General features: G+C 34.5%; 2 protein-coding genes across 3 annotated transcripts in view; one reads left to right on the plus strand and one right to left on the minus strand.

The window, feature by feature from the left end:
- LOC100893969 (thrombospondin type-1 domain-containing protein 7A) overlaps window positions 1-13,843 on the plus strand; it is a 33,461-nt gene extending 19,618 nt beyond the window's left edge. Inside the window, exons 8-23 of the mRNA XM_031000177.1 lie at window positions 314-508; window positions 1,338-1,607; window positions 2,088-2,269; window positions 2,522-2,670; window positions 3,221-3,377; window positions 3,750-4,046; window positions 4,667-4,784; window positions 5,263-5,408; window positions 5,825-5,980; window positions 6,525-6,627; window positions 7,141-7,230; window positions 7,971-8,066; window positions 8,292-8,415; window positions 8,746-9,002; window positions 9,498-9,582; window positions 10,057-13,843. Coding sequence (XP_030856037.1) covers window positions 314-508; window positions 1,338-1,607; window positions 2,088-2,269; window positions 2,522-2,670; window positions 3,221-3,377; window positions 3,750-4,046; window positions 4,667-4,784; window positions 5,263-5,408; window positions 5,825-5,980; window positions 6,525-6,627; window positions 7,141-7,230; window positions 7,971-8,066; window positions 8,292-8,415; window positions 8,746-9,002; window positions 9,498-9,582; window positions 10,057-10,162 — 2,531 coding nt within the window. The 3' untranslated portion in view covers window positions 10,163-13,843. The remainder of the gene's footprint in view (window positions 1-313; window positions 509-1,337; window positions 1,608-2,087; window positions 2,270-2,521; window positions 2,671-3,220; window positions 3,378-3,749; window positions 4,047-4,666; window positions 4,785-5,262; window positions 5,409-5,824; window positions 5,981-6,524; window positions 6,628-7,140; window positions 7,231-7,970; window positions 8,067-8,291; window positions 8,416-8,745; window positions 9,003-9,497; window positions 9,583-10,056) is intronic.
- A 286-nt stretch (window positions 13,844-14,129) lies between these two features.
- Window positions 14,130-25,869, minus strand: part of LOC594811 (unconventional myosin-Ia) — a 77,298-nt gene continuing 65,558 nt past the window's right edge. For both annotated transcript variants that reach the window (XM_031000178.1, XM_031000179.1), the window contains exons 19-26: window positions 25,476-25,625; window positions 24,921-25,076; window positions 24,195-24,269; window positions 23,331-23,569; window positions 22,495-22,630; window positions 21,347-21,499; window positions 20,657-20,784; window positions 14,130-20,317 (exon numbers count right to left, since the gene is read on the minus strand). In XM_031000178.1, the coding sequence (XP_030856038.1) occupies window positions 20,197-20,317; window positions 20,657-20,784; window positions 21,347-21,499; window positions 22,495-22,630; window positions 23,331-23,569; window positions 24,195-24,269; window positions 24,921-25,076; window positions 25,476-25,625 (1,158 nt within the window). In that variant the 3' untranslated portion in view covers window positions 14,130-20,196. The remainder of the gene's footprint in view (window positions 20,318-20,656; window positions 20,785-21,346; window positions 21,500-22,494; window positions 22,631-23,330; window positions 23,570-24,194; window positions 24,270-24,920; window positions 25,077-25,475; window positions 25,626-25,869) is intronic.

The raw sequence follows: 25,869 nt of genomic DNA on the forward strand, positions 1-25,869 counted from the left end.
ATTCATGCAAATGTTTTCAACACAATTTTGTCCCTTTTTTTCAATGAGATTCATGTCCAAAACTAATACTGAATATATCTACCTCTTCAGGAGCTTGAATACACTAGATAATTGTGAAATAAGGAGTAATTATATGTTTTTTGTTGTTGTATTTTTAAAGCAGTAATGTATATGAAACTAACGATGCTACACACATATGTTCATTAAAGAAATATGCACATATTTATTCCAAAATGTACATTGATTAGTAACCTACATTAAAGGGGACACTTTTGTACAAAAGAAATGAAATGACTGAATCTATTTCATACAGGTATCCAGTGTGAGCGGAGTGATGGGAATATCATGGAGAGTGACCTGTGTCTGCAATATGGACCACCAATGCCACCATCTTCTGAACAATGTAGGATAGAATGTGCAGATGATTGTCGTATGACAGAATGGTCACCATGGAGTAACTGCCACTCTCAATGCACTGGTTCACAGATTAGAAGACGGAGGATAAGTGGTAAGTCAATGATGATCAGAAATTTGCTCCAGCACCATTTGCTCTGATGACAAATTTCTCCAGGCATTATATGTATTTCGTCAAAGGTTAGGGTTGGAATGGCAACCTCTATAGTTAAAGAAATATTAATTTCTTTAAACATTTTGCTTGTTCTGTCATTTTAGAATTTCGATAAGAATTAATATATTCTTCCAGAGCTTTGATTTCAATTTTTTAAATGCAACCAAGAGATTCACATTTTCTCACTCTGAAACTGACACCATACTTTAAATGCTCACTGTGTTCATTACAGGATGAAATGTACATTTGATTGTTAGGTTAGAATGCAACTAACGTGAAATCAACAATAGGCGGTGTCACACAGAAAAATCCCTTTAAAAATCCTTTCAAGGGAGAATTTTCTTGCTTCCTTAGAGGATTTTTAATGGAATAATTGATGACAGACAGCAATTAAGAGGATAACTAAAATCTGGATAACTAAAATCCAGATTTTTGGCCTCTGTGTGACACCGCCTATTGTGGCAGGTTATGATAGCGCATTAAAAAAACATATAACAGCCAATCACGTTGACCTTACACTGACCTTTAAAGGGGATTATTTCAACATTGGTGTCAGACAGAAAAATCCCCTAAAAAATCCCTTGAAAAATCCTTTCAAGGGAGAATTTTACCTTACTTCGTTTGAGGATTTTTGAAGGGATTTTAGAAGGGATAATTGATGAAAGACAGCCAATTAAGAGGATAACTAAAATCCGGATAATTATAATCTGTTTTTCCGTTTTTTGGGCCTCTGTTTGACACCGCCTTATGGCAATTTGTCTTTATTTAGGTCACAGTCGGCGTCAACCAGAGTGCTTGAATAACAAGATCAATCCCGTGAGCGAGTCACGCCCCTGCAAGTGCCCCTCTTACCGCCTCGTCCCCAAAGGAAAATGGTCCGACTGCCTGCTTGGAGGACCTCAGTTTGAGGTGCAAGGATTACGAGGAAATTCATATGACGAAGAGCTGGAGTGTGGAAACGGTATAAAGTATCGACCACTGGTATGCCTCGATCAAGATGATAGATATGTGGAGGTATCACATTGTGGAACTTCAAATGGTAAGTGCTTGGCTGTTAAATAATTGTTTTTGTGTTAAGAATGTCCTGTAAATCTCATAAAATCATGTTTAATACTATCACATAGAGAACAATTCATGCATATTCCATAAAGTTCAGCATGAAACATGAATTAAATATACATCAATCTCTCTTTGAGATATTAATTTAGCATATACATGAACATATTATTTATGCTTTGGAACCTAGAGGAGAAAAATCATCAAATACCTTCCATTGCCAGGCTACATTGGACAAGACTGACAAGACTGACAACCCATAAGATCAACATTCCAAGAGACCGACAATCACAAGCCTTCTGAAAAGTTATCAGAGAATTTCTAGGACCTGAGAGGTAACAGAGTGTTCACTAAATTAACTGACATTGTAGGTCTAGTGGGCCTCGGTCCCATAGGCTGTTGGTTTACAAGATAGCCAGGTCCAATTATTCTCATGGTCTCTTTATTGTCTTTTTAAACGCAGATTTCATGGAAGAACACTGTGCCATCCCCTGCCCGGTCGACTGTGAACTGAGTGACTGGTCGGACTGGAGGTCGTGTACAGGTCGTATGCACAGCGGCATAGGTGTGACCACTAGATGGCAGCAGGTTCTACAGCAAGCGACAAATGGAGGTAGACCTTGCCCAGTGCATGATAACAACTGGGTAAGTTTAAGAGTATTATCAATACTATTTATGTAAATTGTTCTTTAGTTTCTCCTGCAAATTAGTAATTCAAGTAAATGCTTATATATGTTGTACATGTAAGAATGATGATGATACTGTCGACTACAAAATATTCTATTGTGCATGTGAAAGAAAAATATTATCAAGAAGAGTTTTTGCATTTATTCAATGAAGTATCGTATCATATCCTTCTAATAGTAAATGAATGCTAATTCTCTCTTCCAATGTCAGAATGATGAGACGAAGAAGTGCAGCTGGGGTGTGAGTAGACTCGATGCATCATGGAAGGCAGGAGATTGGGAGACCTGTGATGTCAGTAAAGTCATCAGTACGAATGATGGACGGGATTGCGGTAATGGAGTCAAGAGGAGAGGTGTCTCGTAAGTTTATGCTGTGTTAAGATCCATTCAGACATGCAACAGTATAACTGTTTATGAAAGAAAACACATCAATTGGCAGGAGTATATCAGATAAGCATAGTATACATTTCACATTTCTGTATCTTATAACATACAGATCAAAGAGTTTACATGTTGTGAATGCTTCTGATGAGAGATAGAAGGACATTAATGCAAATGTTTAGAAAAAGATTTAATTCCCTTTTGGATTTATATAATATATGTGTTAGGTAATTTATCTAATAGAAATGTAATATCTTTCCTTTGCATTTTGATATTTGTAAGGGTGTGGTATGAGTCATGGGTTAAACATGTACATGTATGTGTCATGTAATCATGCTGCATTCAGCACTTCATGCAAAGGTGTAGGAATGGCTCGTATGAGTATGAATTTTTTACAATGTTTATTTTGATTTACAAGTAATCCTATGTGTCATGTATTATCAAACAATCTATCAGCCAACTTTTTTAGCTCATATAATGAGATAAAAATTCATTTATGTATTTGCGATTTTGATATTTGACTCTACAGCTGTGTAATTCCGATAGACCATGGTTTCCGAGCACAAGTAACTAATCTTTCAGCTTGTGACGCTGGAAGAAAGCCTGAACTGGTAGAAGCTTGTATTGAACATTGTCCAGGACAATGTGTGGTCAGCGGCTGGACAGAATGGACTTCATGTCCACAGGTACGGACTCACTGAGAAAGAATGAAAGAAGGAAAGAAAGAAGTAAAGAAAAAAAGAAAGAAAGAAAGAGAAGGAGGGCAGGGAAAGAGAGAGAGAGAGAGAGAGAGAGAGAGGGAAAAAAAAAAGGGTTATAGAAGACAAACTCTTTATAGAGAGAATGCATATAATTCAAGTTTAACCCAGTAAACTATTATAGGTATTATTTTCATTAAGATTATAGAGAAATATAATAAAGGAGAGGGTAATGATTTGTGAATTCCATTTAAATTCCTTGGAATGATTTTGTATATTTACTCAAAAGGAAAAAAATACATTTTAAGTCATTGAATGAAAATAACATACAAAATATATTATTTTATTGCTGCACTACAGGACTGTCCGCAAGACACCTTCCGTACCCGCAACCGTCTCATCTTTCGCAATCCGATCGACACCACTGACGACACCACTGACGACAACGGCGTCAACAACCCCCTGAGCTGCCCTCACTTGATTGAAAGAGAACAGTGTATGCCCGGGATCAACTGCTTCACCTACACCTGGAACTCAACGGAATGGAGCCCCTGTCAGCTAGAGAAAGGCAAAATCTGTGGAGAAGGGGTTCAGGATAGGCTCCTACAATGTCTGCGAAGCGATGGACGCATTGTGGAGGTGTCCAAGTGTGAAGAGGTAGAGGATAATGGAGATGTTAGCAATCACATTGAAATTTTTTACCACGTTATTTTTCCTTGTCAATGATCTTTTGTTATTTACTTTAAAGATATTCTAATTCACAAACATATCACTTTTATTAATGTATTTTTCCACATGAGTGATCTTCATTGTCAGCAGTAGATATAAAGCTGTCCATGATCATACTGATGAATTCCCACATTGCTCTATTTCATTTTTGTTTATACTTCTGTTCCCCATTTAGATGATTCTGTCAAATCCTTTTCATATGAATCATGTATTCACAAAACCATGTACATATATGACCTTGATGATCAGCAGTAGATGTCAATTCGTTATACTGTATACCCCATGATAATTTAAAGTTTCTTTCAATTGAATTCCTCCTTTTTGCACTCTTTGAAGTAGTCTAATTAATACACATTTTCAATAATTGACATTTGTATATTTCAACCAATCCTCCTCACCATTGATCTTAATCAGCAGTAGATATGAAGTTATTCATGTTATCATTTCTATATTTCATCTCATTGTTTTATGTAGATTTGTATGTTTCTGTTTTTATAAGATATTCTAATAATATTCTAATCATAATCTTCAATTCATTTTTGGTGCAGTTTTCAACATCAATACCTCTGACTACCTATCTATCCTGTGAAGTGGCATGCCCGGTGGACTGTAGGCTGACACAATGGACTCAATGGTCAGAATGCTCAAAAACTTGTGGCAATGATGGTAAGCAAATACAAATTTGACCTCACACTCTGATTAATTATAGTGTTATAATTCTTATAGCTGATAACCTTCTTTGCATGATTAAAAGATGATTTTTATAAATGGATTCAATATTTATGGTACAGTACTCTTATACTCATAGAAATGTAATTCCTCTTGAAAATGCATTCCAACTGTTTTAAAGATGAGGGTGAAAATTACACATTTCAAAAAGCAATATGCTTGGCTTGCCTTAGAGTAAATTTCTTGAAAATCTTTGCTATGATTTTGATATGATGTTTGCAGCAACTAATTCTGAGTAAATTCCTTGCAAGTTATTGCTTTTGTGTTTCAGAAACTAATACACTCTAACTTTGAGAATAATTATTAAATCCATTGCTATTTTACAGTTTACATCATTCTGTAACTACTATTTTTTCCATTTTATCTGTCTCTAAACCTCAATTTGATTGTACTTTTACTCTGATTATTCACACAGCTGTAAGGACGAAACATCGCAGTATTCTGCAGGAGCCCAACCAGAAAGGACGACCATGTCCTGCGACCTTGACCCAAGATAAACCCTGCAAGGCTGTACCTTGTTATGATTGGGCGATTACACAATGGACTGATTGTACAACACTGGTGAGAAACAATCTCAATTACCTGTATAACTTATGGGAGATATATGTCATATCCCCCACAAGGCCAGTCAATATTACATTAATATATCATTGTGAAATCAATGTACATGAATCGGTTGTTGGCATTGACCTGTCCCAGAAGACAATGGTGTTTTGTGTCGTAAGTCAGTCCAGGCTTGATTTGCAGCATCTGCATCTGTGATGTATTAGTTACCAGATGCCTTCAGGAACGGGATTGCTCCTGTTCTGGACCCCTTTGAGAATAAAAGAATTCTGTAGTCAATGGATAAGTCAAAGGACTCATTTTCAAGAATCTTTTAAAAGCTTTATTACATCTATCTCTGTCATTATGTATTCTATTTGATTTGATTTGATTTGATTTATTTATTTCTGTTTGATTGTGTGATGTCCCAACAGATTGGTGAATGTGGAGCTGGTGTGCGAAGGAGGAACGTGACCTGCCGTCAACCTAATGGGATGGCTGTATCAGATAGCTACTGTCTCCTGACAAGAAGCGCAGAGCTCTACGAGAAAAATACCAACGTCACATCACATGGATATGAATTCTTAGAGGTAAAAACATATTATAACCATATCTTTTCATTTACCTAGATCCCACACCATCAATTTGGTTTAGATGATGAAATAAATGCTGCAGGAGTGTTTATTTTGTGATGCGTAAAATTGTCATAATTCATTTTATTATATTTAATTCTGACAATGATGTATGTTATTTAAAACACAAAAGTTTCAATATTGAATCCATGTTCATAATGTTGGACTAAGGAAATGCGTTTCTTCTTAAGGTACTACTACATTGGTTCAGGACGATGATGAGTTAGGTACATGTATCATGCATACATGCTTGTGTCAAGATGGACATTAAAAAGGGTACTATGAAACCTGCCTCATTAAAATGAAAAATAAGCCATTTGGGTACTTGTGTGTCGCAAAGCCCTTGTTCATATTCTCATAAAAACAATTATTGTTGTGGTTTTTTAAATATTGATACAGTGTATACCAAGATAAACAACTGTACCAAATTAAAGATTAGTTGTGAATGGATTGATGATGAATTAAATATCTACTATGCATTTATTTGTTTTTTAATTTGTAGAGAGAACATTCATGTGAGGTACCATGTCCAGGTGAATGTCATCATACTGCATGGAGCCAATGGAGTGTGTGCCATAGAACATGTGTGCAAGGTAGACCTATAGGTAAGTGTGATAAGTGAAAGGAAGGAGTGAGAGAGAGTAAGATAGACAGGAGAAGAAGAAAGAGAAATATATTTACCATGTACCATGTAAAGACAGAAGGGTTATGGAGAAGTAAAGGGATAAAAAGTAAAGGGATCAATGTATTCATGTTGAAACTTTGCTTCCAACCCGTTTTCATTTATAGACAGAAAATGCATTACAAAATGTTTTTGTGCTGCTTCTTAAGGCACACCAGTGATATTTTTTCTTGTCTCCTTGTTGAATGAAATCAATTTAACATCTGTAAGGTGCCAGTGGGGTGTAGATTGACTCAAGTGTAAAATTTACATAGAGATAACTAATGCTCCTGTGGCACCCAGTCAATGATAATTTAGAGTGTACTCTAGCTTACAATTGGGATATATCAGTCATTAATCCATTAATAGAGCTAAGAAAAAGTTTTTGTAATATAAATCATATATATATATATCAGAACCATGACATACAAGTTTAATCTGCGTTTGATGTTTGTAGGTTCTGAAGGTATCCAGGTGAGATCTCGTGCCACTCTTACAACAGATAGAGTATGTCCAGGAGATGACTGGGAAACAAGGACATGCTCAGGTACTAACACTTTTTAAATCAAAGTTTGCTTCCAGATTTTTAGTTTGTAGTTTTTTTGCATGTATGTCAGACAATTTTTAACCCATCTCAGCTGTAATAAAGACTGAACTGACTGTAGTGTCATGTGTTATAAGCTCGTGCTACTTTATGTGCAATTCATTGTTACATGCTGTGACGTCATAATGTTATATGTAAACCATCATTTGCTTGTACTTGATTATAACAATCCTGGCCATGCCAGGTACATAATTTCCATCTTGCTGGTCTTATGGATCTAATAACAGCTTTGTGTTTAATGTTGAACTTGATATCAAACATGCTTGGACTACTCATTAATGCTTGTTTGACATGGTGGCACCGGTGGGATGTCAACCCATGCCATTGAAATGACTGCTGAAGCTAGATCCCACAGGTGCACATACAACATCATGATGTCACTCTGTGTAACAATGGAATGAGCATACATATTAGCGTTTGTGTATATCAATTAATACTACGCTGACATGAAAAGATTGGAAACTGTTCTTCTCTTCTTCAATCGAGATGATATTTTACATGTATGTGTATGAACTAATTGGTATATATTTGGTAGTATAAATGTACTTGTAGACATTAACCTATCAGGACTGGCATGTATTATCAAATTACAGATCAATTTTACAATGTGAGGTAGTGATGTGACTTTTGATTGAGATGAAAGTTTTATGACGGTGCTCTTCTGTATTTTACTTTTGTTCTAGGGGAGCGATGTTATTTGTTTGAATGGTTTGTTGGTGAATGGGAGAGAGACCAACGAGATGTCTGGTGTCGAAGGTCAGATGGACTCAATGTTACAGGTAACTATCAAAATAAATTGTTTCTCAGGTGCCCTCTCTGTGCCACACATTGGAAATCAAGGTTCCTTAACTCATATACATTTACAAAGAGTTAATGCCCTTTTAGCTCTTAGCAGATGATAGTATAAAGTTTGCAAATGATGAATAAATGTTATTATTTATTAACAGTTTCCTGTACACTTGCTGATATTCTAAAATAATCTGATGCTTTTTCTTTCTTTGCAGGTGCATGTACCCTTGATAAGCCATCTAGTAGCTCTACATGTAATCCTGAATGTCATATCCAATCATCATACTGCACTGAAGATAATAAATGTGTATGTGATGCGGGTTACAAAGCCATATACAGGTAAGTCATATATACACGTTTTTATCTCTTCAAGTAGGATTAAAAGTCAATAATATGATATCCAATAATATCAGAGAAGAGCCCAGGTGTTTGGTTATCAGCATTTAAGTCCAGAAGTAATTCAATACAGTCATGTTTCTATTTATAACAGATTGTTGACATAATTTTCATCCGGTCCCCTAGTCCTTTTCAATATGAATAAGCATGATAACGTTTTCTTGTGTTGAACCTGTGCACATGTACAGTGATGGTTATGACACAAAGATTATAGTTATAATTATAGCAAGCAAGCAACCATGCATGTAACTCTTTGATCTTTTTCTTTATCAGTATGTCTAGTGGTCAACTCGAGGCGTGCCTCCATGTAGGGTTCATGTCTCCTATGGTTCACACCGAGTCAGACCCATCGCTATCCCCTGGACCCTCCAGTAGACCAGGAACTGCTGGAGAACTCAGTGATGCTGGGGAAACAGGTACAGGGAACTCCGTCAACACTGACTGGAATAATAATAATAATAACGCACAGCCAGGCACAGGACAAAAGAAGCCTACCGCAACACCGAAACCACCACAACAAACATTTCTAGGTATGTGCTTATTTGGATTTTTTTTATACAGTTGAAAAATGAAGATTTTAGGCATTTTTGGAATGTGAGAGGCGATAGGGAGACAAATACAGACAGAAAAAAAAGATGGTGCAGGAAGAGAGAAAAAGAGGGAGGAAGGGAGAGAGATAGAGAGTGAGCTTAAATTTCAAGTACATTTTTTGAGGAATAAAAGTAGAGATAAGGGGAGAGAGAGAGAACAGCATGTATGTGTCAAGAAAGATACTAACATTTGAACACTACTATTTTAGGAAGGGGAAGTGTTTGTGATGCAACAAAAAAAAGTATATATATAACACAATTTTTTATTGTACTAGTACCTGGAGTACATCAGATATTTTGGAAGCATTTATAGTTTTAGGGTACTGTTCTTCCTGTATTAACCCAATATGTTGTGAAAAGATATCCATTTCACTTCACTCATGGAAAACTTGATATTTATTATACTAATGTTTGGATTTCATTCATTTATTTCAGCTTCGCTTCCTCCTTGGGTGTATGCTATAGCAGCAGTTGTAGTCCTTCTGATAGTGATTGTAGCTGTAGTTCTCTGCTGTGCTAAGTAAGTATTTCTAACATGGCATAATGATATCCATATTCTCAGTTCTTATTTTTAGCATGTTGACTACAGTTCTATTTTGTTTGATATGCATTTATGGGAAACCTCACCCTGTGGTATATCTGACACCACTGTTAACTAGTTAATGCTCATGTAGCCCATCTTACAATTGTAAATTACTTTAATACAGTACTGTTACAAGCAAATTATTCAAAGATTTTTTATTTCATGTTTAAAGGACATCTGCATATTCATGTTCATCAATTGACACTCACCAACTTGTTTTGTTTGTTTTGAACATTGGACAACTTTACAGCCTAATGTTTGTGGGGGGGGGGGGGGGGTAAAGAGAATGTAATATATATACATAGGAGATGTATTAGGTGACAATGTCAATCTAGATTATTATTATTAGAAGTAATTCTGAGCCATTTAGAATCAACAGAAAGTCTGACTTTGTATTCACTGTTGTTGCAGGTGTGCACCTAAGAAGAGAGAGGAGGAGAAAAAGCCTGAACCAGACTACTCTATGTACTGGGATGAGACGGTCCAGAAGAAATACACTGGAGAGATCGAATTATGACTAGATGTTAACAAACAGAATACAGAGATTGAGAAAGGCCAAGCCGCGGCGGTGGTCAACCGTCGTAGCGTGGCCGCATGCACAGCAACGTCAGCAGGTCCAACCAGGGAGAGGAAAGATGTAGAGAAGGAGCTAGCGAGGAGGAGTGATGGCTTCGCACTGGGCAATCAGTCAACATACGTCAGCTATAGGTTTTCCAGAGATGGAACCGAAGTTGGATCACAATGTTGATCGGGGAGAGGAGATTATTATGATAAAAACAAAAACTTTTGACCAAACTTCTTCATGCTGCGTTGTTGATTTTCTTACTACAAAAAGACACATTAAGACTGAAAGAGATCGCTTGATCATCGTAGAGGCTTGAAAAGGAAGAAATGTTAACGTGAATGGCAGAGAAAGAATTGCCCCGTGTTTAACTTCTGTAAAAGAGGAAATTTCATGTGAAAGTCATTGTTGTTTTAGTCATGACCCAAGATTTTCTGTCATCTGGTTCCTCAGATAGAAATGGTGTACTTCCTAAGCCGAAGGCAAGACTATGAATTAAACTCACTGCGCAAAGAGGACATCTGCGTGTAAACTGAGACATCCATTTTCAAAGAATGCAGTGAATTATACTTTAACCTTATTTATTTGACCATGGTGTAACTTTGCATGCAAATATGTTCTCGTTTTGAAAACAAGCATATCCAACGATCATTGACTGGGATACACAAGCTGACTCTGTACAGAGCATACATGGATGAACTCATAATACAATTACTCTTCCTGATGAAATTCTATGAGTATGAAAATGGAAGGGGAACAAATGATCAGCAGGATTTGGGTGTGTACAGTTTTAACAGTGATTTAGTTGCGGCAAGCAGTTCATGGTCACAAGGCTACTGAAATTACCTTCCATAGGATTTGTACAAGATACTTGGTCTGAGGACAAGGCCAAGACCAAGACCAATCAAATATGGCTTTGATGCAAGACCAGACCAGACAAAAACACAGTTCACTAGCTAGTACATCATGAAGAACAGAGAAAGGTGCAATGAGGTTAAAATGTTGAGAAAATCAGCAGTTGAGAAAGTAATCTGTTTGAGTGATGATGAGAAGAGAAGGTGGTAAAGGATGATGATGATTTGTATATTCTAAGAGAAAGCTTCTATCCTTGTATTCTGTTTGTTTAACTCTGTTGGTCAAAGGACTTCTATATGAAATAATGTGCTGAATTAAATATGTACAATGAAAATGTGGCTGTGTTTGATTCAGTTGATGATTTGAGGAAATTAAGCAAGATTCTTTTGATATGTAGTAGTTACGAGGAGAGGATACGGAAAAAGTGTTATTTGTCAAAAATAGGACTAAGATATTAAAATTTTACATAAGGTTATTACAGTTGGATAACAGTCAATTGTGAAAAATGAAATCATCTTTTGTAAAGTTTACATTAAACCTTATTTATTGAGAAAGAGAGATGTTAAGATGGGAAAACCAACTTTTTAGCCTTGCATTGAAAGAACGTTATACTTCCTTGGTGCTAAACGGAAGAAACCATTGTGTTGATCAGAGATGTGTTGTAAAAGTAAGGAGAAAAGATAGAAAGATCACATTTTGAAAGAGATTGTTATGACGGCGTATAACAAGATAATCTATCCATTGAAATAATTCAAGAAGTTATGACAATACAAAGCAAGTATATTAATTTCCAATCAAACTTTAAGTCATATTTCATCTTCATCTACACCAAGAAACTCACTCAAATGTGGCAATATCATTCATTGAGTAAATCTGTAGCAATACATGTACATTCATAAATATCCTCAGATATGTTTTTACAGATAAAGCAGGCAAACTTGAAAGACGAGGAAAGGAAAATTACAAAGAACGTCCTGACATCGCAAGAATATTTTTTATTCTATGCAATTTCAGAAAAATACGGAAGAAAATATGTGCTTTCAGTCTGATACGGCAGATATTTTTAAAGTTACTTTTTGAACCATTTTTCCACTTTTGCGCTACTTAAAACATTGCAATGGTATAACCCTCCCCTCACCCTAATATATTCTCGCCATATGACACCTTGTTATTTGTTAGCAGTTAGTCTGTTTCTGTTAACACTTTCTCTCAAACTCAGTAATGTTCAGAAAATATGCAGATCAAAGCATTATTTCCTATATTGTATTGTTTATGAACAACAGAATGGTCATGCCATATTTTCTATTTTCAATCAAATCTCAAATTTGTGTATCTTACAAAAGATGCTTAAATAATGCCATAAAACAAATATGAAAAGCAAGATCTACTGCTAAAATATGTGAGGTGCATTAATAGAATAGGCTATTGATTGTACAAATTTTGTAAATTATCTTCGTGTATATTATGAAGTGGATAGAATGTGCTGTTTTTATGGATTTCTTTACATTTAACATGGAATGTAAAGTATGTGGTATCATCATAATTTCAATTAACATGTGATTGAGATCTAATCAGAATCATTATCAAATGAAAGAAGATCGGCTGTAAATATATAATCATACATGTATGTCAAAGAAGGTGTCTTTCTTTTACGTTGTTTGTTTATCTGGGCTAATATAATGGTATAAGTATTAGAAAGCAAAGGGGTTAAAAGCCACACTTTATTAGAAGTGATTGTGATGGAGATGATTTGATTCCAGTGTGTCTAAAAATCAAAACACACATTTTTTGTTGAAAGAAAATATACTAGACTGTTAGACTTTCTGTAGATTTTCAACATAAATATTGGAGTTTTTAATAGAAATTTCTCTGCAGAAAATACAAAACTTGTGGATCCTTATTGTTGATGAACAGGTAATTTTTGCTGAATAATTACTTGAGTCAGCTAAAATTGAGCTATTGATCAAATTTTAATGAATTTGCTATTCAAGGAATTTCTTTTCAGCAATATCTTTGGTTATTTGACTGTAATGTGATAAAAAGAAGTATTTTTGTGACAAAACAAATGTATTTCCCTTTTCCACACATATTTATTCTACCTATATACAATTGTAGCTTATCATGTATACCTGTTTATAAGATAATACTTGTGTATTGTGAGTTCTTGTTATCATGAACAACTTTTATAAACAAAATATATATCAATTCATGCATAAATTTGTATACATACATGTGTGATCATTCCCTCTACGAATATACCCATAGGCATGTGAAATTTGCTTTTCTTTCCAATGCAATTTTAGATGAGAAACACTAGAGTCTGTTGTGCACAGAATATAGATAAGAATTTGAGTCTGTATTAAGCATCATCCCACCTCTATTTCTGTTCTCCCTTTACATCTACACTGACATATATATATTTCGTTTGTTTTTGTGTCAGATGTCTTGCCTTCTCTGTGTAAGTAATGTTAATCTGAATATAAATATTCATCCATCATCTTTCAATGTCTCATGTAAGTATTGTAAATACTGTTTATTTTACTAAATTATTGAAAATGATAATCCCTGTCGTGGATGTGAAATCGCCAATGTATTTTCTATGAATATGATAAAAAAGGTTTTCTTTTTTTTCTTCCAGGTTTATGTTCTGAAAATAAAGGAAATTATTATTTTTGTTTGAGTGGTGTCAAGTTTTAATATGAAGATGTATGTAGTCTTTTAAATATGCGTGTCTATCTTTCTTTTCTTTTCAGAATAAAGAACAATCAAATTATCATAAATGAATAAAAAGAGTTCACCTTGCCTTTTTTTAAGTGATGTGTACATACATGTTAAACCAGAGGGTGAATTATGCCATTATTGCACCATCTCCCTCCTAAAATACAAAGAAATAAAATTGGCACATAGAAAATGTATATGTATTTTGTTACGGATTCTAGCTACATATGCATGGGTTGTCAAGAAATAGAAACATTTGTTTTGAAATGTATAATGTCAAGCATGTGGACCCTTACTGGTGAACACAATCATAAAGCACAAATAATCATGAAACAATTGTTCATTTGCATTTAACATCTGAAACATTTATTTTCTGAAAAGTCATTTTTCCAGTTATATACTGATATTTTTTCTTCACAAATATATGCATATTGGACAAAACACATGAAAATTATTATAAATCACAATATTATACAAGTTATTACAAATAATTATAACTCTCTCCTAAAAATCATCTATACACAAGAAATCTAGGAGTGATTCTTGGATGCTTTGTGTACTGTTTAATCATACATATCATTCTCTTCTCTGGATTTATATATTGCAATTATTTATTACATGGTTCAAGTAGACAATACAATTATGACATTACTACTTTATATGAACAATTAAAATCAAAGATAACCTGACAGTTTGAAATGCTTTAGAATAGTCTGAGATTTGTAAATCAATTAGTATAATCATTACATGATTTTCCAATACTTCTAATACAATCATAAACAAATGATTATCATAAATAAATTCCCGTTGTCAAAAAGCACACGTATGTATTTTTATATCCCGCATACAAATTCCAACACTTGAAATTACAATCTCTGCACCAAGAATAGTACTGACAAAGCAGAAAATATATGGTACATGATAACAGTTGAACATTCAAATCTAACTATTTTGGATATATGATAGCTGGTGGGAAAGGGAAAAAGAAATGAGAGTGAAATTTCATTTTCAATTAATGGATGGGAATATATGAATTCTTATTTTGGCTTTCCATAGGGTATCAAAGGAAAATGATTTGCTAAAATGCTGGTATGTGTATAATCAGATAGCACCTCGTATTCTAATGCAGTTTCAGTTTGGTAATTCTCCAGGGAAAGATTCTTTTTTTAAATTTTGTTGCTGAGAATAAATCAAGAGTTTTTGCTCCAAGTATTTCTATACTAAACACAAAGGCATATATTCTACTAAAATTTAAACCTGCCGCTGGATTTAGAATTTCATTCAAAATCGGGGTGAACAAAGGAAATTAGTCTGAGGTCTAAGTTGTCCTTAAGTTTAAATGTGATTGTAAACGAAAGGCCTGGTTTAAGTGAATTTGTAAAATACGGATCCATGGATTTAAATCAAAAGTTTCTATGTAAAGGAATATTCATGAATGCGTTTGGCTCACTGCATGGAATTTCTGGGTATTATCAGAAAGGAAGATATCAGGAGACATCATATAAAGAGAGCTGTGACATTTGTTTCAACAGAAGTGAATATAGAAATAATGTCTACAAAAGATAATTCAAATTTCATAATTCTTTTCTATATGTACAGCTTGTACTCGAAGAAGACATGTTAATAAATGATTACAATATTTGGTCTAGGTATACAAAAGCTAGATAACCCGTCTGAAAATACACAATCTATTTAATGTCCTTTAAAGTGGAATGTGAAATAGGGAATACTTTAAAAAGAAGGGGTCCTTTTTACCCATAAAATGGAAAATAGTGGTGTCATTTCATCACTTCCTAAGATACATGTTAATGGTCCAATCAATGCATTTCAACAAGTCTGCAACTGCAACACTAAATAAAGTTGCATTTAGGTAACTTACACCAATGACAATTAAATATGTTAACCATTCTAAGCTTACATGTTCTAGATGTATGGACACATATAGTTCCTTAACAAACAATTTAAAGACACTTCTGATCGGAAGACAAAACAAGATTTACATGATATCTTAGCAAAACAAAAATGAGACACAGCAAAGAAATTATACTAGACTATAATCCACTATGACGTGCAGTGACCAATAACAATTACCGGTCTGTAAAATAATGCTTAATTTGGTGATGCAAATATAGTTCTAATCACCATTGGATTTGATAAACAAAACAATTTAATCTTGCTTAATATAAACAAAATACATACAGAAACAGATACAGCACTAACATGTATCTGATCACATGATCTGGACTGCAAAACCTTGCAGAATTAATTTCATCATTTTACTCTGTTAAATTTACATATAAATAGGTTAATCTGTTGAAATATGCTCCAAAGTAGTCATGCAACATGCATGATCAGAACCTTAAACAAACAAAAACTAACACAATTTCAATAACCTTGATCTATCACCATTTAGCATGTGAAAACAATACAATGACGTAGTAAGGAATCTAAACATGATTTCTATGGGATATACTCTACAATATGTTTCTGAATTACCTTTGAGTTAATTTCTCAAATCTCTACGATCATGTTATAGATAAAAGGTGGTGCAATATATATATTTAGAACATCAGTGTTTTAACCTTAGGGTGGGCTAGGGAAACTGTGTGTTGCACTTGGCAACGATGAATACTTGGGATAAAACTTATACTTAGATAGAATCATACATTTATGAAGAGGAACATTATCATATTATTCCTAAAGCTGATTCACATAATTCTGCTGACAGCATTTTGGTACAAACTGAGATGAAGAAATAAAGCAACCACAAGAAAGCCAAACACTGAATGTAGCAGAGAAGTTAGTTCAAGAAATTAATATTACTCTAAATTCAAGATTCTAATATCAACAAAAGTATGATTCAGAAGGGTCATACTATTGTACATAGACCCCATTAAGAACATTTTGGTTCAACAATTCCCATTTTCTTTTAAAGGTAAATAATACAAAAAAGAATGGCTAGCTATGTAATACTTAATGATGTTTGAGTGATAATAATACTTGCGCTATATATAGACTGTCACCATGATTCAAAATAACCTAAAAGAAACTGACCATCACCAAAAGCACTATTGAATGATGAAAGAAAGAAAAAGCATTAAACCCAAGACAATAAGAATGGAAAATATAATACAGCACCATGAAACAAAAGATGCATTCATTTTTTTCAAATGATTCCATCTAATCTTCACGAAGTAGAAACACCTTAGTAAAACTGGTATGTGTAATGATAATAAAATACCTGCCTATTAAATAACCATACATGTACATGTAGGTGCCTATAAATCCAAGCAGTATATGATTTATGAGAATACAACTTGAACAAGTATAATAGGTATCAGAAAAAACTACCTCATTATTTTGTGTTCCTTTTAACATATCAAAAACATATTTGAAAATAAAACTTGGATTGGGACAAAGACAGAGGCCACCTTGGCATTGACTTTAGGCACAACCAAATATAACAAAATGCATAAAGCCTTTAATAGAGTACCCATACCTCACTTGGCCTGTACTACATTCATAAAAAGAGCTGCTATGACCAGTACTAGAAAGATTACTCATCAGTAACATTGTTGCTAGAAATACTTAAATGACCATTATTTTCATCATTAGTTATCAGTGACTAATCTCCATCACGGAAAAAATCTCCTACAGCGTCATAAAAGTTTCATTATCATTATTTGACAGCTGCAGATAGGATTGTAGGAATGTCTTCTATCTCAACAATTAGCTTATAAAATGTGCAATAATGTTCATAAAGTATTTGGGGCATCCGCACCTGTTTTGGCAGGGTTGAACACACTTCAACCACATATAGGCTATTCCATTGCCTTTCACATACGTGTACATGTAGCAGAAACTATCCTCTGAGTTAAGAAATGAATTTTCAATCCCAATTTTAATTCTGACACTTTTTATTATCAATGATACAATGCTATCTTCACAATGAATGAGCGTTCACAATTGGACATATCAAAATCTTTGGAGGTTGTATCATCACAAGTTCATGATCAGGTCTAAAAGGCAATATGTTAATACAAATGCTGATTTCATCTATCAGAATAAAAAAGAAAGAAAGGATAAAGAAAAAGGCATGTTATTTCCCGCAACTGAAGGCACTCAAAGTATCTAAAAAAACACAAGAGACAAAACAAAACAGTACTTAATTTTTTTATCTAAAAGAGTTCCAAAATGCCAACTTGGTGATGGTATATTACAATTTCACATAGCAGGTTCAAATTTAGTGATATTTCATATTAATATTTATTCCTACTAGCAATGCTTGCTAATAATTACATGTAAAAGAAAAATTTGAGCATGAGCAGAGAAACTGAAATGAAAAGTCACCTTGACATCTTTACCTAAAGATACATGACAAGTTCACTCACTATTCATCTACACAAAGAAACTCACTCAAAATGAATGATTATAATGTATCAATTAATGTAATGCTGCAGCAATGAAACTGAGTTTTGTTTTTCATGAACATTTGAGTTGTTAATATCAATTAGATTATAAATCTATGTGCACACATATCAAACAGGTATCTTCGTTAGGTATATTATCTTCCTTGATTCTCTTGGGATTTTTCAAATAAATACAATTGTTTTTTAACAACTTACAGAGAACAGGCAGGACAATTGTATATGTACTATTTGATGAAGTCTTGGCAGCATTGTACACCATATAAATATATAATACACTCCCATTGCTAGTGTCATTTATGATAAATATTTCAACAGACTGGACAGTAAGAAATAGTTCAAATATTTCAATTTGCTGCATAACGGCTTCCAAAGAATTTAACAACATCTACTTGAATGCAATTCACACAAAACTTCTAAAGGTTTTTGGCTTACTAGGTATATGCATATTTAATGATTGCAATTATGAAATGTGAACAAATACTGAAGGCACAATTTCTTCATTCACAAGATAAAGCATTTAGTTTTAAATTTTGTTTTTCTCAGTGAATGAAATTTGATATTCAGAGGCTATGAAAATCTGAAGGAATGAGTCACAAAGTACTGGAGTTTATTACTCCCCATAGGCCTACCACCTGTTAGTAAGGCTATAATGAAATCAATTATAAGCCAAAACAAAAAGTATATGTTTTAAAACCAAACCATTATCTTCAAAAATTAAAGGCAAAGTACATCCCATGAAAGTGATTTGTCAGTGAATATCACCGGCAGTAAATCTTTTGTGCTCTATCCTTTATATGCTACACTGACAATCATTAAAAGAAGCAAAAATATTGTGAATAAAATGCCTCATCAGAATAAGCATCAAACATGGATGCCAGTGGAAAATTGATGTTATCACATCAAATAAACTCCACTTCTAATACAGAATAAAATCACTTTTAAGCTGAACAGCATTTTCTTCTTTAAAAGGAATGAAAGCGACTTTAGTGACAGGTGCGCCCTTACACAATATTGAGATCACTTTATCAACTAACACAGAAGACTAGAGGAATGCTTATAAGGCATGTTTGAAGATTCCGATAAAATCATCTTTGGTTTGCAATACTTTGACAACTAATTTCCTTCAATTGTTATTTGGTTGCTACAGACAATGTTAAATCTAATCATACCATCATTGACCAACGTTGTCAACTACTGGTGCAGGATGTACTCTAAATCATCATAACATACTGGAGGAATGTTTTCCCATGAGACAGATATTATGAAGGTTCAAGGAGTTATATTAGGAATACATTTCCAAGAGAATATTGAAGAGTTTCGCTTTACTCCTAGTTAAAACAACATACATGGCTTATCATTATGCAATGATCTATGAAATACTGAGACTACATGTACAACATTGTTGTTGCAAACAGTACACTCTATTGTAAACTCACTTGTTCTCAATCTTGGATGATTCCATCTTCCATGGATTTGTGCATGGGTGTAATTTGTTTTTTTACAGGCATCAATCAGATGTGGTTATTTATGTCTGGAGGGCTGACCTTCAACTGATTATTTGCCATGAATCAAAACCCAGGACAGCCATACTGTTTGTAGCATACTAGCATACTAGTACATATACACTGTACTTGTGACAAGAGTTGACTATGGCAGTCCTGTTTGTTCCATTAGTTGACAAAAGCTGGTAAAGAATTAATGTCATCTTCCGAAAGATGCGACTCAGTTTTGAACCAGGGCACGGACAGAGTTGATTTCTAGATGAAGACAGAGGGCTGATGACTAGACCAACTCTCATCTCACCCTCATGTGATAAAGTATAATACTTGTCATAGAGGTTTCTTGTTTAAAAAGATCACCTGTTACAGTGGACAATCATGTTGCTTCCTAAGAGCTAGACTTGCAAGGTAACCTGTCTAGAAGGGCCACTCTACATCTTTATACCACTTGGTGACCTTTATACTCGGGTTTGAGTGGAGGCTGTTACTATGCCTGAATTTCCATTCTTGTGCCTTTACGTTTAATGAGGGGTGTTGGGTTGGAGACCTTAGGGTCTTGCGTACTGACGACGGCTTCGATTCTTGATCCATTGAAGTTCATTGGGAACCTGAATTGTGGTCAAGAAAGGACAAAAGAATTAAAAGTGAAAGCTTTTCTTGTTAACTGAATCAATGGCAGATTTTCTTGCTTATTTGATTTGTACTTTACAAGATTTAATTTCCTTCCACTGCTAAAAAAAAAAACTAAAAAAAGTGAAAGAATTAACAAAAAGGATGAGAATTTGAGATGGTAATGCAGAGAGAAAGAGAGAGAGAGAGAGAGAAAGATGGAGAAAAAAAAACAAGAGGCATTTGCATTCCATGGCACAACAGTACTAAAGAAACAGGGAGAAGAGAGATATATTTAGAAAAGATTGTACACAAAAATTATTTAATGTGTTATTTACCTGTCAGCTACTGTGACAGAGACATCTTTGTTGGTAGCTGTTCTGATGATACGATGGAACTTAGTTACCATCTCAATCAGTTTATCACACAGGAACGCATAGTCACCTTTCTTAGTGTTGTCTTCACCCTATTTGGACCAAAAGCAAATAAAATCTGTATTATCCTGCATATTGCACTAGGTACAAGACAATCAAAGTATAACAAAAATCTAAAAATATGTTCAGAAGACAGTAAGTACACAGTAATCAAAATATCACGAACCAGCTATGATCAATGTCTTATTGTGCTTTTTATAGCCTCAAAAAAAGCTGTGCACCCTAAAAGTGAAACTAAAATGTACATGTATCTAGTATTGTACGTACATACCACACACATGTAATTACTATCAATGGAAGAACAGCATAGTCCTTGTTTTCACAGAAATAAAAAATAGAAGCCTGATTTAAATGTGATTTAAGACTCTAAAGCCATATAACAAGTATATATGTATTTGATACCCCCAGCTTTTTTGTCATGTGCCATTTGTTTACACATTAATTTCCATTTTGCTGCTCTATTTTCATTTAGGGGTTTAAACTACCATGTACATGTATGAACAAAGCTTTAGACATGAAAATGATAAACATAGCCCAATTACAATTTTGACTTCTGAATACTTTGGAAAAGCTGCATACATAAACGTAACATACCTTTGTGACATGAATGACGAGGACATTGTCACTGTATGGTGTTACAGACATGCCCGAGATAGCAGCTAGAGGAACTCTGTTCTTCTGAGCTAATGTCTTCTGATCCATCACCATGAAGGATGCAGTTGTCAAGACAACAAGCTGATCAGTGACCTTCAAAATCAAACAAAAGGCATCACATTTATAGGGCAAATCACTTAAGTGTGCTGAGGTCTATGATTGAGTAACATGATTGAATGTATTGTTAAGATAAGGTCAAATCTTGTGTTTCATGCCAAAATGTAATGGTTTGCATTAAATATAACTGTCAAATCTTTCTATTTTCTAAAGTTATAATATAACAGTCAAAATGCATATATTTCATTTCAAGCATATTGCACAACTCAAATACACTATTCTAATTTCATGAGAAGAGACAGATTTATATTTTTCATTCAGTAAAAATTGAGTTTATTACACATGAGACTCAATTCAATCAGTTCAATCTGTGCATCTGATTCAACTGAGTAATTGATTTGAACAGCCATGTTAAGCACAAGGATGACAATTTTGAAGATTCCTATTCTTCCGCTTAAAGAATTTAACAATACCTGAAATCATACCTGCCAACCTGAGACAAGAGAAATTAGGAGTAAATTTTTCTGGATAGACTATGAGGTCGCGAAACAAACCAAAGGATTGGGATAGTAGCCCGTAGATTGGGGGGGGGGGGGGGGGGGGGGTACACAGGACTTTAGGGTCTATTTTTTTTTCTTCATGTCGCTGTGTATATCTTCTATGAGCGCGAGCGCGGATGTCGGCGTGATCTGGTTATCAGTGCTGTGTTATGCTTTAGTCTTATACATACATACATACATATTGGTATTTATTGAGCGCCTTTACATGAACATGCTCAAGGCGCTTTACATTTCAAAATACAAACATAATAGTTATATACTCTCCAAGTGCATTACACTCTAAAAAAAAAAAAAAAAAAAAAAAAAAAAAAAAAAAAATTAAAAAAAATCGGAGTTTTGAGGCATGCACTCGGAATTCGGAGTTGGTATGAAAAATGCGGAGGAACTCCGCCTAAATCGGGGTGGTTGGCAGGTTTGTGAAATACATTCATTTTCATTTTTTTCCCATAAATATATCAAGGAGGAAATTACCTTGCCATTGTTTCTGTTGATCTTTTTGACGATATCAGCAAAAACAATGAACTGATCACTGGTCTCTGCATGGGTCTTCTTGTATTTGGCATTGTTTCTTAGTAGCACATAATCTCCCTTGAATGGAATTGCCACACTACAGATAGAAGAATGAGGGACAAGATAAGAGTAGTGTTCATCAATCAGACATATCACTTTCAACTCTAGGTGTGTGCTTGTTATAACAAGAAGGACTGGTTTAAAATTGACAAGTGAACTATTGAACCATCAACCATTTAAACTTTTAAACATAACCATCTCCATATTTCTCTTTAAGAATTGAACAGACAGAAAAATCAAATTTAAAAATCAATCATTCAAGTAAACAAGATAGATGATAGGAACAGAAGAGATTAAATATGGACAAAAAAAGCAAAACAACGAGAATCATAAGAGACATAACAAACAGCAGAAAGAACAAGATTAAATATAAGACAGCAAACAATGCAAATGATATAACAAATATTCATGGTCACCTATCACACACTCCTAATGCAAAAGCTGAAAAATGATTTTATACCAGTTTACTAAACTATTGCCAGATAGGCGTAATCGGGTAATGTAAATAAAGACTGATGTTTTAATTTTTATTAATATCATATTCATTTAGCTTGACAACATAACCAAAATCAATGTCTATGAGGGCCAATCATTCTCCTTATCAAAGCTCATAGGTACATACAAAGCCGGGGTAATAGTCTCCAAGTTTGGAAGCGCTTAGTGATTGTGATAAGCGCTATATAAAAAAGGAGTATTATTATTATTATTATTCAAAAAGTGGCATTATGTTTTCTCACCTCTTTGGATAGAGGGCCTTCTTGTCCTTGAACAAGCTACTAGCTGTGACCTTCTCACCCAGACGAATCCTGGTAGCTTCATCAAACTTCTTCCTGAACTGGTTGGCTCTCCACGTGATGAAGATTTCTTGGAGTTGTTTGTGAGCTGTGGTGTGCAGCGGGGAGCATGGCGGCCATGATGCATCCATGGGTGACATCGAGGGCAGGTGTTGCTTTAACCTTTGTAGGTACCTCACATTCTAGGAATAGTTCAGAGGGGTATAAATCAATCGTTTGCCTAAAGATTGACATTTCTCACTTATAAATGGATTACCATTCCACAGTCACTTGACTGGGAAGGAAACAATAAAACTTGATCATGTACATATGATCCTCTCATCTCTTATCTTGGAATGCACGTGCAATGTATACAGATGAACAGCTACGCAGGTTATCGTCTCTCCCCTTCAAAAGAGATGTAGAGGGCTATCAACATAGGCATGACTGTGACTATGCTAGTGGTTCTCTAACCCATGCTCCAGCAAAAATTGCTCTGCAGTCACATAATTACACTTGTAGAATGCCCCTAAAATATACCCTAACCTTAAGACCTTAAAACCTAACTTTAAACAAATTCTCAACCCAAACCCCAACTCTGATGTTTTTTTAATACAAATACTGGTGCAGATGTTCTTTAGCAAATGTCAGGTCACCTGTCACACACCTCTATGTAACCATCAAGAGGCAGAGTTATTCTAGGGAGCGGTGATCCCCCAAATAGATATGATTGTATATGTCCAGTAAAAAAAAAAATGGTATGAAGTTTTGACAAGGGTCCCTAGAAGCTGACCGTGCATGATAAAATGAGTTAGAGGTTATACTTACGATACATTTCATGATAAAGGCCTTGACCTTTGGACCTGCATTGGCTTTGAAGTGCTTCCTGAACTCCTTCCGCACCTATTACAAGAAGACAAAATGAAAAATGTGTCAGAGATGTTTCTTTAATTTCCATCTCTCCTATCTCTCTCTTTTTCTCCACTTTTCATCCAACAATATCTCCAATCTAATGCATTTAATCAATTTTGTTTACTACCTGGCTGTTCCCTACAAGATAAATCAGTGAACTTTGACCAAAAAAATACCTCATCCTCATCCTCCTCCTCCTCATGATGATGATCATGATCATCATCATCATGATCATCATCAGCATCATCATCATCATCAGCATCATCAGCATCATCCTCATCCTCATCATGATCATGATCAGCATCATTATCGTCATCATCTTCGTCATCATCATCGTCATCATCATCATCGTCATCGTCATCGTCATCGTCATCATCATCATCATCATCACCATCAGTACCCAACAAACTAACACCATTTGGTAATGCATACATCTTCACCAAGGTGTAATAAATCTTTATCTGGTAAAAATTAATAAGCTATGGTTATTATAATTACGGTATCTAGCACTTTTTATATCCAATCATTATGATCATTACTTTTTAAAATCAGCTCCGGTAATTATAATTATCTAGCACTTTTTATATCCAATCATTATGATCATTACTTCTTAAAACCACCTCCCTATCTTGAGCATCTTACCTTCCATCCGACATAGAACTTGAGAATGATGCTAGCTGCCCAGACACATCTTGCCCTGTATTTGATCTTCTTGAACTCCTCTCTTGCTTGATGACCATGGAAATGAGCTGCAATGGTGGTAGAAGCTTTCTTCTTCTTCTGGTACAACGTTCTCTCCTAGTCATATCAAACATTATGAAACTTTAAGAAAAACATCACCAAAAGGAAAATATCATTTATAGTGAATCACAATTGATGAATATCCAGACATAGTGTGTTACAGTAAAAGCTAAAGATGTAGGGAAGAAATGAGTTTGTAAAAGTTAACGCTATTGCAATATATTCCAAATGATGTCCATTGTTATGTGTTATCCTTGGAGTAGATAGGTTTTATTGCACTAATAGTTATGGCCTGTATCACACTCATTTTCCAACACATATAATGACTGTACAGATCAAAATGTATCTACAGGAATGTACAAATACATAAGTAGCTCAAATAATATTCAACAAAGTAAACTTCCAGAAAACAATCCTCAGAATGGATTACACCTCAATGAAATTCAATATTCCTACCTGGTAGCCCCTGAATTGTGAAGCGATGAGTATAGCACCCTTCTTCATCTTCTTGAAGTGTGTCATGGCATGCCATCCACGATACATGGTCTGTACTAAGGTTGCTAAGTGATGCATGTGATGATGTCTTCTCTCCTCCATGTCAAACAACTACAACAGCAAAATATGGTAAATTTCAACTAAGACTAGAAAAACAAGAAGCTAAAAATATCTTCAAAATCGTACCTATTTCTATTCTTTTATAAACTACCTTACAATGACTATCCATTGAGATACTACAGTGTATATACAATATATGTAAGGAAAATAGTTTTCCAACAGGCATTTGATTGCATCAATAAAGTAGTCCATAACTATACGATGGAGTCCCATGTCTCCCTTATTACAAACAGGA

Source organism: Strongylocentrotus purpuratus, unplaced genomic scaffold (genome assembly GCF_000002235.5).
Source record: "Strongylocentrotus purpuratus isolate Spur 01 unplaced genomic scaffold, Spur_5.0 spur5_scaffold_6, whole genome shotgun sequence".
Lineage (NCBI taxonomy): Eukaryota > Metazoa > Echinodermata > Echinoidea > Camarodonta > Strongylocentrotidae > Strongylocentrotus > Strongylocentrotus purpuratus.